Source organism: Gopherus flavomarginatus, chromosome 8 (genome assembly GCF_025201925.1).
Source record: "Gopherus flavomarginatus isolate rGopFla2 chromosome 8, rGopFla2.mat.asm, whole genome shotgun sequence".
In the NCBI taxonomy this organism is placed as follows: Eukaryota; Metazoa; Chordata; order Testudines; family Testudinidae; genus Gopherus; species Gopherus flavomarginatus.
The window spans coordinates 22,705,896-22,724,955 of NC_066624.1; the positions used below are offsets into that span (position 1 = coordinate 22,705,896).

The 19,060-nt window shown below is 42.8% G+C and overlaps 1 protein-coding gene across 5 annotated transcripts in view; it reads left to right on the plus strand.

The window, feature by feature from the left end:
• Window positions 1-357: 357 nt before the first annotated feature.
• C8H8orf48 (chromosome 8 C8orf48 homolog) overlaps window positions 358-19,060 on the plus strand; it is a 38,584-nt gene continuing 19,881 nt past the window's right edge. Inside the window, exons 1-5 of one of the 5 annotated variants that reach the window (XM_050964699.1) lie at window positions 358-524; window positions 4,772-4,917; window positions 7,076-7,187; window positions 11,194-11,459; window positions 17,338-17,463. In XM_050964699.1, the coding sequence (XP_050820656.1) occupies window positions 11,249-11,459; window positions 17,338-17,463 (337 nt within the window). In that variant the 5' untranslated portion in view covers window positions 358-524; window positions 4,772-4,917; window positions 7,076-7,187; window positions 11,194-11,248. The remainder of the gene's footprint in view (window positions 525-4,771; window positions 4,918-7,075; window positions 7,188-11,193; window positions 11,460-17,337; window positions 17,464-19,060) is intronic. The other 4 variants (XM_050964698.1, XM_050964697.1, XM_050964701.1 and 1 more) reach the window with 4 other exon arrangements.

The window sequence follows — 19,060 nt, forward strand, 5'->3', positions numbered from 1 at the left end:
CCTTGGGGTATTTGTTATCCCATCCCAACCTCCTCACCTGCACCCCTCGGCTCTGTCTCGACTAAGGCTCCCTGCAAACAAAGGGCGGGTTTTCACCATCAGCCAGCTCCAGCCTGGCCACTGTAGGTACACAGGATACTGGGCTTGATGGGCCTTTGGTCTGACACAGCAGGGCCCTTCTTATATACGGACACGGCCCTGGGGGCTTCTACCGCCCTGGGGCTAGCAGGGGTCAGCCCTAGGCTGAACTCCATTAAATGAGGCAGCCGGCCCGCGCCCAGCCAGACCGCCTCGGCGCTTCCCCGTCTGTCACTGGCAGGCCCGGACTCCGGGCCCCCTTCCCCCGCAGCAGTAGCGGCAGCGGAGCCAGTCAGGCCCCCGCCCCGCGGGCAGCGGCCGCGTTCGAAACCGAAGTGCGGGCTCTGGGCAGGGGAGCGAGGGGAGGCGCCGCCCCGCCCGGGGGGGGGGGGGGGGAGAGAGGCCGGGCTGGCTGCCTGGGCAACGGGAGCGGCCTGCAGGAGGAGGTGAGGCGCGGGTTTCCCCCTTCGGAGTTTCGTTCCTCCAGAGCGGGGGAGGGGGCGGCGCAAAGCCCCTTGCCCGGTTTGAGGTCTCCCCGTGTTGCGGGGTGGGGCACAGCGCCTCTCCTAGTTCTGGGGTCTCCCCGTGCTGGGGGGGGGGCGCGCACAGAGCCCCTCCCCGGGTTCCGGGGTCTCCCCGTGCTGGGGGGGGGGCGCGCACAGAGCCCCTCCCCGGGTTCGGGGGTCTCCCCGTGCTGGGGGGGGGCGCGCACAGAGCCCCTCCCCGGGTTCGGGGGTCTCCCCGTGCTGGGGGGGGGGGCGCGCACAGAGCCCCTCCCCGGGTTCGGGGGGTGGGGGGTCTTCCTCTGCTAGCGGAGGGGGGACTTTTAGTGCAGGAGCCTTTGCAATAACATTGGCTGCATCTTTGACACAGTACGTGCTGGCCTTTTGCATCTCATGCCCTGTGGGATCAAGCCTGGCTTAGAAAATGGCAAGGCAATACTCCAGCTTGCAGGAAGTTGTGTTAGCACTTGGCTGTTCATTGTGGTATTGTCCTTCAGTGTGTCCTAGAAGTGCTGCTATGGAAGGGGGTGTGAGCAAGATGGGATGTGCACTGGAGGATTAATGCAAAGCTTGAGTACACACTGCTGGTCTAGGTCCAGCAGTGGATGGGAGTAGCAGGCCACATTCATTATTTCTTCTGCACTATGCAGCAACGGCATGTAGGCTGCTTGGTTACATGAGTGGGAGGCCCTGAAGTTTATCCTGAGCTTGGGAATTCTTCTCAGCCTTGCTATATTTCACTGTATTTTCCTCAAGTAAAGTGCTTTCTTTGTGCTTTTCTCCAGTTTTCAGGAATATTTATGCCATGTAAAGATCTTGTAGCTCATTTGGGATGGTAACACCAATGTATTCGTGATCAATTTCCAATTTGAGTTACTGCATTCTGCCTCCTGGCATTTCCCCTTCAGTTTCAATTGAGTACAGTGCTGATCACTTCATGTTCTAAAATGTTGGATAATTTAGCTGTGAGTTGCCCTATTCCCCACCAGAGTTACCAGAGTTAGCTGCATTTTCAGTCATGAGGAAAGCAATCCCCTTATAGTTTGCTCTAGGATCCTGGCAAATGAACATTTCAGTGCATAATATATACACTCTCTCTTTCTTTCCCTTTTAATAGCTGCCTTTGTATTTCTAATAAGAACTACAGATGGAATTTGAGTAATCAGAATTTTAGATCCCCAATATGTATTTTTCAGTGACAATTTAGTAGCTGTTATTACATGCAAATATAGGGGTTGTTTTCCCTTGCACACGTAGGAGAAAAAATATTTGAAAATGTTATCTGACAGATTATGAGGGTGTCAAGGAAACACATGACATGCCCCCAACTCTATTTTTCCCCTTTATTCTTAGCTGCCAAACCTTCTTACAATGTCTAATGTAGTTGCCTCTCAACCACCTCCCCACTGCCAAACAATTCTGCAGCCATAATTCAGGCTGGAGTACTAAGTGTTGCAGAAATGTTTAATGATAAACATCCCCTACATCCATTATATTCTTGATGGTAACTTAGAACACCAACTTAACCAGTAGAAAGCATCCCCATTCCTGACAGTCGTACTACCAAATCCTGACACGTCCCTGTCCTAATCACAAGTAGCCTCCTCTGCTCTTTGTCACTGTGTTTTTTCTATTGGGGTGTTTAGAATTGGACACACTATTCCAGGTGCAATGTCACCAATATCACACAAGGAGAAACTGTGGCCTCCATAACTCATCACATGGTACCTCTGCATTTTTTTTTTAAAAACAACATCTTTATGCACAGTGAGTTGCCAGTTTTCCATGTGTTTGTGAACTTCTGTGATGAGCTCTTATTTCTATGTGACATAAGCCTAATAAACAAAAAAATGTGATTTTTGTAAAACCTTCCTTTGCCATAAAATTAGGGAATATTCTGAAAGAAGATGAGATCACTACTAGAGTCCCAAGGGAAAAGAGAGAGCAGTCAAAAAAAAAAGTTAATATTAGGAATCACTAGGTGAGGGATAGATAAGAAGACAGAAAATATCATAATGCCACACTATAAATCCATGGTACGCCCATGTGCAATTCTGGTCACTCCATCTCAAAGAAGATATATTGGAATTGGAAAAAAAGTACAGAGAAAGCCAGCAAAAATGGTTAGGGGTATGAAACAGTTTCTGTAGGAGGAGAGATTAAAAAGACTGGGACCGTTCAGCTTAGAGAAGAGATAAGTAAGGGGGGATATGATGTAGGTCTATAAAAATCATGAATCGTTTGGAGAATGTAAATAAGGAAGTGATATTTACCCCATCACATAACACAACAACTAGAGGTCACCCAATGAAATTAATAGGCAGCAGGTTTAAAACAAACATAAGGAAGTACTTCACACAACGTACAGTCAACCTATGCAACTTGTTGCTACGAGATGTTGTGATTGTCAAAAGTATGTTAAAAGAAAGAATTAGATAATTCGTGGAGATTATGTCCATCAGTGGCTATTAGCTAAAATGATCAGGGCTGTGACCCCATGCTCTCTCGGTGTTCCTAAGCCTCTGACTGCCAGAAGCTGGGACTAGCAGCAGCTGATGGGGAGTGTCTCTCGATAAATAGCCCTGTTCCATTCATTGTCTCTGAAGCAGCTGACTCTGATCACTGTTGGAAGACAGGATACTGGGCTAAATGGACCATTGTTAGGAAGTAGACTGAAATGAGTGATGTAAATTTTGTTCCCTTCTATCTAAGAAGTTACATACCTTGCAAGCAGAACACATTTAGGCCATGTCACACTAGCGAACTTACAACAGCACAGCTGTGCAGTTGCTCATGTAGCTCCTCTGTGCATATGGGAGAGAGCTCTCCCATTGACATAATTAAGCCACCATCAGTAAGAAGCAGTAGCTATGTTGGCAAGAGAGCTTCTCCCGCTGAGATAGTGTTGTCCACACTGGTACTTCTGTCGGTGTAACCTATGTCACTCAGAGGGTGGTTTTTATACACCCCTGAGCGACATTAGCACTTTTGGCAGTATCGCTTGTGTAGACATAGCCTTAGTCGATGACTGCACAAGTTAATTTGCTGACATTTGTTCATCATTGGAAACATACTGCTGCTAAGACTGCAAGTGGTCCTGGTGCCAACAGAACAGTGTTGCTAAAAGATGTCCAGAATAGTGCTGGGCGGTAAACAGTTTTCCTGTTCTGCATAGGAATGAACTTGAAACATTTAGAAGCTTTTTGTGAAAAAACAAGAACAAGAAACCCTCATTCCCCCATTAGCTAATAGCTCACTGGTTAAGGGACTACTTATTTGGTATGTGGGAGATCCTTGTTCAAATCCTTGCTCTGCCTGAGCTCAAGTCCTGATCTAAATTAATTACACAGAGCAGAGATTTGAATTAGGGTCTTCCACATCCCAGGTGAGTAGCCCTCACTGGGCAATTGACTATTCTGGGGTTAAATTCCATCTTGGATGGGAAAAACCTTTCCTGATAAGTGTTTCATTGAAGCTAGTACGTTCCTGCAAAAAGAATTGATTTCAACAAATCAATATTTTTCAATTAAAAACATTAAATCAAAAATTTCCTGAATAGCTCTAGTTCAGAACCTGTGGTTTGTGAAATCAATTTCCAAATGAGAAATATCAATTATAGTATTATACTTTGTGATAGAAACATTCAAAAACTTGTAATTCCTGTGCAGGAAGAATATTTTTTGTAAAGCTCTTTTTCTTTATTTCAAACACTAATCTGCATAGAGAATAGTTTCTTCCCTGATTTTACTTGCTAGTGCTTTAAATAGTTTGAGAATGTGGTGTTCCATTTGGAGTGTGAATTACTGCCTACAAAGAGAGAAGAGAGCACCTCTTTTCCTCTAGAATCCTTCCCATGTTCTCTGGCCTCATGTTACAACAACCTTTTGTTGCCACTTCTGTAGCTGGCCAAGGGAGTTACTACAGAGCATTTCAAACCATATCACCTCCATGATTCCTCTCTCCCAAAAGCCTCAATAGAGAACTGAGCCTGCTGTTTGCAAAAGCAAGTACATATCTGCCACATCCTCATTATTTTGCACAAGACCTGCTGTAGTAGGAGCACATTTAATTTGGTCTGAAGTCTGTTTAGCTGTAATTTTGGCTTTCCAGTATATTCCAGCCTTGTGTGAAAAATTGCTGCTAATACTTAATTCAGCCTGTTTAGTAACTTACCATTTTGTATTGTAAAGACAAGGTGATGTTGGTTACATCTGATGTTATGAAATGGTTCTAGCTCAGCTAATCCATCATTTTGCTGAATTCCTCCAGTTCCTTCCCCTTCTACTTTCTATTATGCCTGCTGTAACTGAAGCTTCACTTAACACCAAGATATTAGGTAAGTGTTTGCGTTAGAGTACTAATTGACTCCCAGCTTGCATTTCTTATTGTTATCCTCCCGTGGCCTTGAACTCAATAACCACTTTCAATCCTGCATTAATGCTGCTGTAACAAGCAGAAGAATTACATCAATGTTTATTAATATTAGAAGTTTAGATCAGAAAGTTCTTTTGATTGTTGAACCAGCTTAAAAGCAAAATAGAAACCTTTTACAATCTGACATTGAGACCCTAGACTTTTACCTTCATAACCTATTCATCATTATGGCAGCCACTAACAGATGCAGTAGATAATAGGCTGTGAAACACTAATTTGTATTTCCATAAGTAGCTCTTAAAGCTTAATACATTACAAACCATCCTTAATTGAGCCTCACAACCTCTATATGTGATATTTTACAGATGGGCAGGCCAAAGCCTAGAGCTTAATTTCAGAGGTGCTGAGTACTGGAAGTTTCTGTCAAAGTTAGTTGGAGTTGAAGTAGAGCATCTTTGAAAATCTGCCCATAAGGGCTATATATTAAAAGGTATTTATGTGCTTAAATATCCAATTAGGTGCCTAAGTGGGGTTTTCAAAAGCACCTAAACAGATTAAATATCTAACACCAATTGAAATTAATACTAGTTTGGTGCCTAAATTGCTTGGCACTTCTGAAAATCCCACCATATCTTTACGTGCTTAAATACCTTTTGAAAATCTGGCTTTCACCAACCTCACAGTGAGTTGAGCGTACAGAACTGCAAATAGAAGCCAGGAATCCTGCTGTAGGCAGTAGGGCCCAGATCCACAGGAACTTAGGCAATGTAGCAGACAGCATCTTGGTGCCTAGCTTTTAGGCACCTGGAAAGTCACAGGAACAGCACTGTGATCCTCAAAGCTTGAGTTAGGCGCCTTGACTTCCTACCCACCAGGCTACGGAGGATACCTCTACACTGCAATAAAAATATCTGCAGCACCAAGTCTCAGAGCCTGGGTCAACTGACATGGGCACAAAGGACTCCAGTTGGAGCCTTGGCTCTGAAACCCAATGAGAGGGGAGCATCTCAGAGTCTGGGTTCCAACCTGAGCCCAAATGTCTATATGGCTATTTTTAGCCCTGCAACTGTAGTCAATTGACCCCGATTCTGGGATGCGATGCCATGAGTTTTTTGTTGCAGTGTAGCCATACCCAGAGGCATTCTCACTCTCTTTCTCTCTGGTCTAATGACTATTTAAGTGTTTATCTACAGTGAAACAGTCACTGGGGCAGAACGAGATTGACTCTGTAGCCTAGAAGTGAGGACACACAAATGGGAAATGGGAGACTAAAGTCCAGTACCTAGTCCCCCTTAACCCACTCACTCTTTCTTTAGAGACATTGGAACAGTGTCAATAGGAGAGATTGAGGGAGTCCCCACATCAGAATACCATATAGGCAGTGGTTAGAGTACTCACCTAAGAGGTAGGAAACCCTTCTTCAAATCTTTACTTCCCCAGTTAGTGGATTTTGTTTGAAGAAGACCAGGCTGACCCACAGGCAGATTTGAGTAGATGGGCTTCTTTATTGCGGTACTTGTTCCCCTGGACCCGATTGTCCAATAAGCACTAGATTAGTTACAGCATACTCTTTTTATCTACATTAGTGTGTAAATTCCTACATTTATTACAACACCCCTAAAACCCTTATGGAGTAATATGAACACCCATACAATGAATATTGATAACATTATACTGAAAATATTTACCCCTGCCCCTGATTACTATTTACCTCATTAACATATTCTACTGATAAATTTTACTTGAAGATACACTTTTCTTTTATAATTGTAGTAATGAACTCCTTGGATCAGCAGTTTGCAGGGAAGGGAGAAAGGGGCCATGACCCCAAACTCGCCTGTGTAGCTGAGAAAGAAAGGGAGAAGGAGGTAACACTACTTTACCCAAAAAGGCATCCTTTTGATCCCCACATTCCTCAGGCAGCTGCAACCTTATCAAACCCTTAACAAGGAGAAGGGAGAGGAAAGGGGTAGCCCTAAATCTCTCAGTCACAGAAAGATGCCTTCAGTTTATCTGTCAAGCACAGAAGCGGTGCTTGCCCGTGGCTTTACTCCCTAATGCCATCTCTGTTCACCAGCAGTTTCCCAGTTTTCTGCTTTAACCCTTACATATCCCAACAGATTTCTTTGGGTCTTAGGCAGGAGATAGGCATCCAGACACTAGGAGTAAGGCAGCAGCATGCATGTCCAGAGGGAGAAACTTCGGTGTTGAGTGAATTTGGGCACCTGCAAGGTTTGTCAAGAGTTTTGGATATCGCAGTAGAGCTTAAAACTGGGACTAAGGTGCATAAACCTCAAATTTAGGGACATAAATCTGGGATTTGTGGATTGGGACCTAGTGTCAGGAGCCAAGGTGTGGGAAGTCAGGTCCAATGGTTAGAGCCATATGCTGTCAGGCCTGAGGGGTCAAGCCAGAATCAGTAGCCAGGATCCAGAGCCAAGGGTCCAGTTGGAGTCAATAGCCAGGAATCAGAGAGCTGGCTGAGGAGGCAGGAACAAGAGGGTTTATCTCAGCAGCAGATCAGAGATTTGCCTTGATGCACAGACTATTTATTGGTATTTCCTCCAGGCCTAAATAGTAGGTCTGGGCCAATCAGAGGTGACAGGTGGAGCTGCCAGTCATCTCTACCATTGGTGGTACTTCCCTGCAAATATTGGACTTCCAGGATGTATGGGGCATTGACAGTAGCATTGTTGATTCTGCCTATTAGCAGCATGGAAGCACTGCCCACCGGATGCCCTATAGACCCATAGTTAAGTCCAATAAATCCTCACACCTAGATCATGCTACTTCTCTGCTATTTTTAATTTAAAAAAGAAGCAAACAAAATATTTCAACAAAATTAAAACAACATTTAGAGTTTAGGGAAAGATGTTTCTTGCCATATGAACTTTCAAGTGTCCCATATTATAAGAACTGTCTTGACTGCTAAAATAATGTTTGAGACAGTATCTCAGGAATTTATTATCTATGGGTTTAGAACTTTTTTTTGCATTATTAGCTCATTCAGAATTGACAGTAGAAATAAAGACAGACATGGTTGCAGGAGATGGACATTTGTGTTCTGAAGCCTGGGAGAACAGGAGCAGCAGCTGTTGTTGATCAGATCTTCGTTCAGGGTTACATACCATAAATCAGTGCAATGCCATTGAAGTCAGTGGGTTCCCAAGTGGCAGAATTTGGCCCTTAGTGATACGTAGGGTTTGTTTAATTAGATAGACTCATATATGTTTACTTTGGCAAGCTGATGATATTAGCTAATACATGGATGTGACTTGGTGTCAGGTCAGATATTTTCTTACGTATGTTATAACTGTATACTTAAGATTGAGGACAGATGAAAGAATCCCAGAGGATTTACATCACAAAGATTATTACCTAGCTTGTCTCAAACAGAATGCCATAGGTGATGTTATCAATACACAGTTCCCATAACTTTTTTTTTACATAAACTGTTCAAGGTACATGATAACATTGACAGAGATAACACTTTCAGAGAGGTGTTAAGTTTCTGATCTTGTACCTATAGGCTTGCAACATGACCCATATAAAATGGATTTACAAATATATTTCTGGTTAAAAATTACAAATGCCTGTATATGGACAAGGTTCAGTTTAATGTGTCACATCATTCAGCCAACTATAATAGATTTTTTTTTTTTTGGCCCTGATCGTGCGCTGTGGAACTCAATGGGAGTTCTGCCATTAGCTTCAGTGAGAGCAAGTTCAAGCCCTTTGTGGTCTGATCTTCTGTTCACCGCTATACACAGATCAATGTTAGCTGAAATTTAGGAGTATACTTAGAACATTGAATGCAACATATAATTTGGAAATTAAATCTCTTTGTTGCAAACTTTTGCTTTATGGCATTAGGAGGGTGCGTATTCATTTAAGATCACTTTAGTTTTATAGTTATATCAATGGGAAAAAGAGTGAGCTGTTGATTGCGTGGGATCTGATCCTGCAGTCCGTATGCAGGGAGAATTTCCATTGAGGTCAAAGATGCCAGTTACATGCAAGTCTGAATGCAAAGTTAAATAATATGGGTGAAATCCTGTCTCAGCTGAAGTCAGTGGCACCTATTGGTTTTAGTGTATCCAGGATTTCACCTTATGTATGTACTGCAAACTCAAGCATTCTAATTAGTTTTGTGTCACTGTGTTAGTTGTATATCCATGTTTTGCTCTTTTATTGTATCAACTTAATGTTTGTATGCAGTGTAGAGATGAAGTGTAGGCCCTGATTCTGTAAAGAGCAATGCTAGTGCATAACTTTAAGCAGCTGAATAGTCCTGGTGACTTCAAAAAAACAAACTATCAGAAGAAAACAGCATTTATATACATAATTGGCCATGGATACATTTTAAAAACGTGATCTTGCTTATTTTATCCTCTTCCACTAGGATAGTGACCTACCCACTATTTCCTTATTCATGAACATCTTGCTCCGGTATATATTTTGAGTACTCCGTGGGACTACTCTTGCTTAAACATTTAAGCACCTGCATATTTGCAGGATTAGGGCCTTAGTCATTCATTCCAGCATTCTTCCTTTACAGGAGTTATTTTTTGTGAATCTGTTTTTAAATGTTGCCATCATTATAAAGACTTTGTTCACAGAATAAATCATTTTTAACATGGGAGTACCTGTCCTCAGAATCTTTAGCCTCAGATAAAGAAAAATAATGACTTTCTCTCCAAGGAACAATTGTTTTGTTAAATTATAATCTTTTTTTCAATAGGAGGTTGAGCTGTATTTAAATGAGATTGACCTTTTTTTTATTTGACTTGGGCATTTGAAGTTTGGAACTGATCTGTTTTACATGAATGAACAAGAAATGCAGATTGGATCTAAAATGGATGGCAGTTTTTATTACTCAAGAAATGTGGGATTAATATTTTATTAAACAACCTAAATTAAAGACTAGGGAAGGAAGAGTACCTGTAAGTACTTTAGCATGTGAAGACATGTGTAGGCATACAAAAAACTCTAATCAGGCTGCTTCTAATTCCCTGTTTGCTGTGCTATAACTGAGCAGAGCGTTTCCATAATTAGAATGGAGGAAATGATGGTTAAGACATAATCCTAATGAACGAGGATAAAGTAAGCACATTTGATGCTTTAAAACGTATTAATGACCAGTTATGTATGTGAGTATTGTTTTCTTCCCACAGTTTGGGTTTTTGGGTTGGTTTTTTTGTTTGTTCATTTTCTTTTTTCAGATTTGGAATAAATCCCCATTAATTTAAGTATATCAAGCAGATGATGACTTTTGTTTTCTTTCTGATTTTCAAAACATAAAGCTGAGTAGTCCAAGGACGTTTTGTATTTCTGAGTGGCCAGTCAGAGGGATAAAAATCCACAGTAACATAATTTCAATTTCTTGGTTATTTTTTTCATATTCATATGAAAAAATATTACCCACAATTTAGTGTAAAATCTTAACATTAGTTCTTAATACCACAGTTGCATGGTTTCTTTTTAAAGTCTTGTTATGAAAGCTGAGCTATCAAAAACTCTGCTATAGAAGGCAGTCATCATAAATGGTGATAGCCTGAATTCCTTACTTAGGCTACAACCTTGTTTACATAGAGTAGTACATTACTCCAGGAATAGCTCTCTTATGAATAAGGTTGGTAAAATGTGGTTGTCTGTTTTTACTCAGGCAAAATGTCCATTGACTTTTGTGGGAATTTTGCCTAAGTAAGGAATTCATAACTTGGCCTAAGTCTATTCGTAAATCTGTGAAAAGTATAAAAAAATAGAAATTTAGCTAATTTGACAAATGGTCTGGTTTTGCACATTTTTAGAAGTTAAATGATATTGTCTTATGGTAGTTTTGGTATCAGTAGACTTCAAGTATATAGTTTAATCTTTTGTGAGCAACTACAGTGATAAGCCACATTTAGTGCAGTTATGGCCGAAGTAATGAGCTGCACTTATCTGCAGTAGTAGGTTATAGGGTATGTACATCTGCAATGATGTTAAAATAAAATCACTTATATATTGCAAATTCATGAAATAACTATTTCAGACTTACATTCTGAGGTTGAACTATACCGTGCGCGCGCACACACACATGCACACGTGCACACACACACGAGTTTGTAACAGCTATTTTCAACTTGACTAAGTAAATTGCACTGCTGATTTACAGAGCAGTAGTCCAGTTGAATCTTTCTAAGAGCCATGTGTTACCAAATCTGTTATGGGTTTTTCTTTTTATTATTATTTTTAGTATTCTACTTTGGTGACCAGCTGGATTGAATACTCAGTGCTTTGAAGAGGAGTAGATGGAATCAGGCCAGAGTTGTAGCACTACTCTTTCAGACTGTTTTGAGGATACATTTGAATCCTTCAGTGAGGAGGAGGAGGAGGAAGCCTGCAGGCGATATGAGAGTGAACGGTTTGAATCCTATTGTTCCACAGAGGAGTTGGAGTGGCCTGCTGCTGTGTCAGATATATCTGAAAGCGTATGGGAGTCAGTAAGCCAGGATGATGAAGGTACGCAAGGTTTCTGTGCATTTGAGTCAGTCCTCCACCCAATTTTAAAATTACACAGAAGGGCACAGATAAGTGAAAACAAAATAAAAAATAAAAATTACATCCAATTTTCTTGCTGTGCACAGCAGCAGAAGCCTCAAAACATTGGCTTCCTCAGCCAGATCTGTAATTTTGCTGAATCAAGACTTAATGGAGAGTATATGAGGAGGTATAATGTACCAAATTGAGTGTTTAGGTATGGAAGCCTTTATTCAGTCTTCCTGTGCTGGAGTTTTATTAGTGTGATAAACAGGTCTTAAAGATACCTTGACTGAATTTCCATGTCAGAAAAATAGCTAGATTGTGAAATAGTTTCCCAAGGGAATTGTGGAAGCTCCATCACTAGGGACATTTAAAAGTAGACTGGAGAAGGACCTGAAAATGTACTGTTGTTGTAACCATGTTGGTCCTAGAATATGAGAGAGACAGGATGGTTGAGATAATATATTTTATTGGACCAATTTCTGTTGGTGGAAGAGAGAAGCTTTGGAGCTATACAGAACTCTTCTTCTGACCTGGAGAAGAGCTCTGTGTAGCTCAAAAGCTTCTCTCTTCCACCATGAGAAGTTACTCCAATAAAATATATTACGTCACCCACCTTATCATTCTAAAAATATATATGTAACATTAACAAACCTACAGCAGGTAAGGGTAAAAGAAGCAGAAGGAGGGGGATAAAACAACTGACATAATAGGTGTCTTACTTCTTTGAAATTTTGGTAGTGTTCCCCATCCTCCTGCAGTCTCCTTTTCTACCCTTTTGTTTCATCTGGGAGATACAGTGGTGACTACTGTTTTTAAGCCTGCCACATTCTCTTGGTGTAAGGGCTTGTCCACTCTAAGATAAATAATTTATTTTTAAAACGTGTTAGCTAAAGTGGTTTAACTAACATGTTTTAAAAACTAATATAGACAGAGTAAGTTGTGTTTTAACTTGCGGTAGTTGTTTGTGTCATAACCAAGCCTTCCACTTTGAGTTCACCTTGGCCGGCTAACAAATGTTAAAATATAGTTAACCCCATCTGAACTAGAATTTTAAAACGTGTTAGCTTAAAACAGTAGCTAACATATGCCTTTTATCCTAATGCTCCTTAAGGTACGTATATACTGCAATAAAATACCCAGGACATAGCCGTGGCTGGCTTGGGTTAGCTGACTCAGGCTTAGGGGACTCAGGCTGCAAGGCTAAAAATTGCAGTGTAGACGTTCAAAGTGGGGCTGAGGTTAGCACCTGGGCTTTGAAACCCCTAGAGAGAGTGAGTCTCAGAGCCCAGGCTCCAACCCACTACACTACAATTTTTAGCCCTGTAAAATTGAGTCAGTTGATTCGGGCTCTGAGACTTCGGGGGGTGGGGTTGACTGCGGATTTTTTATTGCAGTATAGACATATCCTTAGTGTCTTTCCTTCCCTCCCTGACTCAACAATACATTTGACCTTTTTCTCTACAAAAGTAACTGGCACTGCTACAGGATCCAGCATAAAATTTATTTAGGCATGAAAGCTTACTATAGGCCAATTTCTGCCCTTGGATTCACATGTCTTAAATGGAAATTGTGTGCACCTAAGGGCAGAATTTAGCCATATAGATCAATGTGCCAAAGATCTGTGTAATGAGATAATGTTTGCCTTAGTGACTTGTTCATGCCACGTTATATAAGTGTCTTCTTCTAGCCTTAGTTCCGTCTGTTTGGGGTCAGCTCTTCTAGTCCCTCCATCTGGCAAACACCCTAGTTCATATGGGGCATATTAAGGACTCATTTAATTGATTTATTTGGCAGTTTTACAGCCAGCTGCCAGCCATTCCTCCTCCTTTTTCAACCAGCCTTGGGACCAGATATGATGGAATTTAAGTGAATTTTCTGATATGTTAAATTTAGTGACTTGGTTCTGGATCTCTGTTTTCATAGTGCATACATTTTAATAAACTATTCCTTTTTCTGCAGAAGGTATTTTTTTTAAAGTGCTCGTTATACAGCCAGAACAGCATATCTAGAGGACTAATCATCCATCACACAAAAGTAAAATATGGAAGAAATTGACTAGTATAAGGAATACATATAAAAAGTGAGACAGCCTTTTCTTGTAAAGAGTACTTGTTAAAGAGGGGAAAAAATCTGCAAGATTTGACAGTTTTCAGCTGTGCTGTATACCTGTTTCAGGGCAGGTCTACGCTTAAAATGCTGCATTGGCACAGCTGTGCCATTGTAGCGCTTTAATGAAAACACTTTGCACTGATGGGAGAGAGCTCTCCCATCAGCACAGTTAATCCACCTCCCCAAGAGGCGATAGCTGTGTTGATGGGAGAAGCTCTCCCTCTGACATAGGACTGTCCTCACCAGGGATTAAGTTGGTATAACTGTATTGCGTAGGGGTGTGGATTTTCCAATGTAAGTCTGTACAGTAACTCCTCTACTTGAAGTCATCCCAGTTACCACTGTTTCGTTGTTACGTTGCTGATCAGTTAGGGAACGTGCTTGTTTAAAGTTGTGCAATGCTCCCTTATAACGTTGTTTGGCAGCCGCCTGCTTTGTCCACTGCTTGCAGGAAGAGCAGCCCATTGGAGTTAGCTGGTGGGGGCTTGGAACCAGGGTGGAACTGCAGCCCCCCCATCTGCTTCCCACTCCCCTAAGTTCCCTGTGCAGCAGCCGCCCAGCAGGCTACCAATTGCTGGCAGTTCAGCTGTCCCTGCCCCCACTGCCATGTGCTGCTGCTGCCCTCTTCCTTGGAGCTGCTCCCGGGAGCCTCCTGCTTGCTGTGCAGGGGAGGAGGGAAGAGGGGGGCTAATGTCAGGGTGTCCCCCCCCCACTCCTGTACCCCATCTCAAGTACCTTATCTCCAGGGGGGTGGTGACGGACTCAGCGGGGCTCAGGACGGAGGGAGCTTGCTGACTGAAGCTGCTGTCTCAAATTCCTAATCTTTTTAAAGTCAGTTTACTTAGAGTGGTGTCAGCGTACTTAAAGGGGCAATGCGCATCTCTCTCTCTCTCTCCCACATCAGGGTGTGTGTATCTGTCTCTGTCTGCCATGCTGTCTCCCCTCCCTCCATTCATGCTGCCTTGTAGAGTGTGAGGCTACATTAACAACAATGTATAACCCTTGAGGGCTCAGCCGAATGCTAGTTTATCATTTAACAGTAAGGCATTCGTTGGGAAATATCCTACCTTCTTTCACCCTCTAACTTCACCACCTCAACCAAGCTTCACAGTCATCATTGCTGTGTACAGTCTTAAATTGTTTGTTTAAAACTTATACTGTGTGTGTATATATATATATTGTGACAAATTGCCGGCACTCTGATAATGGGTCCCGTGCTTCCTCCTCTTGTGGGGGTTCAGGGCACCATTTCTCGTCCCTGAACTGGGGTATCAGCTGTCCTACTAGTGTCCCAGAAAAGAGGAGTGGAGAAGGAGGGACCTGGTCCCACCCTCTACTCCGGGTCCCAGCCCAGGGGCCCTAGGGATAGCGGTGAACCACTTGAACTAGCGATTCCTTCCCCTCTCTGGCCCTTCAACTTGTGGGGCTTCCTGCCCTCTCTCCGCTTGGGCCAAGTTTCTCCCAACCCCTTGTGTCTGTAGAGCCTCTCTGCTCTGCACCAGCCGGTTTCCCTTTACCTACGGTCTTGGTCTTCTGGCCCACCACAGCACTTCTCCAAACTGCTTTCCTCCAAACCGCTCTCTGCTCCAACACCAAACCACTCTGCTTCAACAAATCCAGCTGTCTGATTGAAGCAGGGTTTTTTTATCAGATGACTGGCTTCAGATGCTCTAATTACATAAGAACGGACATACTGGGTCAGACCAATGGTCCATCTAGCCCAGTATCCTGTCTACCAACAGTGGCCAATGCCAGGTGCCCCAGAGGGAGTGAATGTAAGAGGTAATGATCAAGTGATCTCTCTCCTGCCATCCATCCCCACCCTCTGACAAACAGAGGCTAGGGACACCATTCCTTACCCATCCTGGCTAATAGCCATTAATGGACTTAACCTCCATGAATTTATCCAGTTTTCTTTTAAATACTGTTATAGTCCTAGCCTTCACAACCTCCTCAGGCAAGGAGTTCCACAAGTTGACTGTGCGCTGTGTGAAGAAGAACTTCCTTTTATTTATTTTAAAACTGCTGCCTGTTAATTTCATTTGGTGGCCCCTAGTTTTTGTATTATGGGAATAAGTAATTAACTTTTCCTTATTTACTTAATCCATATCACTCATAATTTTATACACCTCTATCATATCACCCCTAAGTCTCTTCTTTTCCAAGCTGAAAAGGCTAGCCACTTTAATCTCTCCTCATATGGGACCCGTTCCAGACCCCTAATTATTTTAGTTGCCCTTCTCTGAACCTTTTCTAGTGCCAGTATATTTTTTTGGGCTTAGTTGGTTTCAGGTGCTCTAATTAATCTATGGCAGCCTCTCTTCCCTCTATAGGAAATAAGGCTTTCATCAACCTGGTGTTACATATCTCCCAGCTATCATTCTCCTGCTGCTGTCTGGCTGTGCTGTATGATAATATATATATAATATAGTTTTTTGTCTGGTGAAAAAAATTTCCCTGGAACCTAGCCCCCCCATTTACATTAATTCTTATGGGGAAATTGAATTCGCTTAACATCATTTCACTTAAAGTCGCATTTTTCAGGAACGTAACTACAACGTTAAGCGAGGAGCTACTGTAATGCAGACAAGACTTTAGAGCAGAGTTAGTTAGCAGAGCTTTCCATGTAGCGGGGGGAGGACCTGCTGAGTCAGATTCTCAAATAGTATAACTCCATTGAAGTCACCATCAAGTGCCATTGAAAACAGTGGCATTTAAGGGGACTCAGTAAGTTGCAGAAGCTGCTCAGCAGTCTGCAGGTTTGGCCCTAAGTTTCAGTCTCTGAAAGTTTCGCTTTGTGTATCCTGTACCAGATTTTTCTGGTGTATTTAGAGAAGAACAATCTACGAGGTTCTTAATACTCTGTAATAGAAATTGGGTAATTTTTGAAGGTGAAAATCCACAGATTTCCTTCATTTGTTCCTGTGGCTTTGAGTTTCCTTCCTTACATTTAGGTAGTGTTCCATTTCACAGAGCGAAACTCAGTAACATCCAGGCAGAGAATTCTTTGACTTCTCCATTTGGTTTTACTTTGTCTCACTTCTCTTCTTTCAGCAATGCATTCTCTAAGCTAACTTATTTTTATAGTGACAAACAGTCCTGTGGCACCTTGTTGACTAACAGGTGTATTGGAGCATAAGCTTTCGTGGATGAGTATCCACTTTGTCAGATGCACGTAGTGGAAATTTCCAGAGATAGGTATAAATATGCAGGCAAGAATCAGTCTAGAGATAATGAGGTTAGTTCAATCAGGGAGGATGAGGCCCTCTTCTAGCAGTTTAGGTGAGAACACCAAGAGAGGAGAAACTGGTTGTGTAGTTGGCTAGCCGTTCGCAGTCTTTGTTTAATCCTGAGCTGATGGTGTCAAATTTGCAAGTGAACTGAAGCTTAGCAGTTTCTCCTTGAAGTCTGTTCCTGAAGTTTTTTTGCTGCAGGATGGCTACCTTTAAATCTGCTATTGTTTGTCCAGGGAGATTGAAGTGTTCTCCTATAGGTTTTTGTATATTGCTATTCCTAATATCCGACTTGTATCCATTTATCGTAGGAGAACGCTTCAATCTTCTTGCCTGCATATTTATACCTGCCTCTGGAAATTTCCGCTGCATGCATCTGACGAAGTGACTATTCACCCACCGAAGCTTATGCTCCAATACTTCTGTTAGTCTATAAGGTTCCACAAGACTCTTTGTCGCTTTTTTAGAGATCCAGACTAACATGGCTACCCCTCTGATACTTATTTTTATAGGTGATCAGTCTTTGTTGTCAGACTCTGAAATGATAGAAAAAGAGTTAACTGGAAAATGGATCAGCTGTCTCAAAAATAAAGAAGATAACATTAAGCAAGGCAAATCTATCATCAAAACACACACAGGTGAGTTCAAAATCTGTATTAAAATCATTGTTTTTCAAATCTGAATTTTTCGTATTTTAGTGTGTATATTTTCAGATCTGTCCAATAAATGAAAAAAACACTTTTTCTTTCATTCCTCCTCTAAGTTTGTTTTAGAGACACCTCTTTGCCTTCTGCATCTTGTATAAATTTGTTATCTGTGAAATAGTGAGATCGGAGACCCCACAGGCACATTAGTCACTAGAGTTATGTGAAGTTTTTTTAAAATTTAGATTTGCCAAAAAATTTCAATTTTGATTAAAATAAAAAAACTTCAAAATTCTGATGCATTTTTTTAACCAGCTACAGAGCTGGTTGGAATTTCTTGTTTTTGTTTTTTTTTTGTATTTTTTTAATTTGTTTCAATTACATTTTGTTTAATAAAATGTACATTTATCCCCACCCCCACAGTGGTTCTGTTGGCTATAAGATTAGCTGCTCCTAATCTGTGACAACATAACAGCTTTAACCAAGACAATGTAGTATTATGTAAATAGAGAGAGAGGAATGCTATTCGCATGTGCTTGGCATGCCTACAAGAGTGCTGTCTTCAGGGGAAGGCGTTTAAGTCCCTCTCAAATTTTTCTAAGGAGGTCAGAACCTAAGTTCCCTGTTAAGCACCATGCAGGCGCTCAGGGAACTCGCCTGGGGACCTGCCAGGGGAGGGGCGCCCCTCCCCTGGCCCCAATCTAGCCTGGCCCCCAACCTGCCACAGCCGGAGCAGCCCTTGGCCCCAATTATGCCAAAGCCCGGACCTTCTGCAGCGTGGTGTGAACCCGGATGGCTTGGCCTGGATCCAGTCTGGGCAGCGCGGTCTGGACCCAGATGCAGCAACCCGGCCCAGACCCAGCCGCAGCGGCCCGGCCTGGACCTAGCCATGACCTCTCGCGGGGTACCCCTCCCCAAAGCCAGCCCCGGCCCAGACCTGAAGCTGCCAGGGCGCCCCTCCCTGAACCTAGCCCTGACCAGACCTGCGGGGACCAGGGGAAGGGCACCTATCTTGCAGCCTCAAACCCAGAGCTGCCATGCCGGGTAGAGGTGCCTCTCTTCTTCAGCCTAGGTGCTGCTGCTGCTGGGAGAGAGGGTTGGGAGGAGTGCTCTCTCCCCACTATAGTCCCAGAGCACTGTCCTGCATCCCAAGCCGGAGCCCTCATCCCCGGCCCCAAGTCGGAGCCCTCACCCCCTATACCCAACCCTCTGCCCCAGCCCCGAGCCCCTTATCTCCAGCCCCACCCCAGAGCCCGCACCCCCAGTTGGAGCCCTCACACCCCTGCACCCCAAACCTCTGCCCCAGCCCTGAGCCCCGTCCCACACTCTGAACCCCTCGTCCCCACCCCCACCACATGAATTTTGTTATGTGCACTGATATGGAGATGATATGTCACACATCACCTCCATATTGCTGCACATAATAAAATTCATTCTGCACATGGGTGGGAAAAATTAGAGGGAACGCTGGTCAGAGCCACTATTATTTAATTCAAAAAATTATGAAACAGGGACTTTGCCAACAACAATTGAAATAAAAGTGGATTTTCTTGAGTGAACGAACTCAAAATTCTTTGGGTCATCCCTAAGT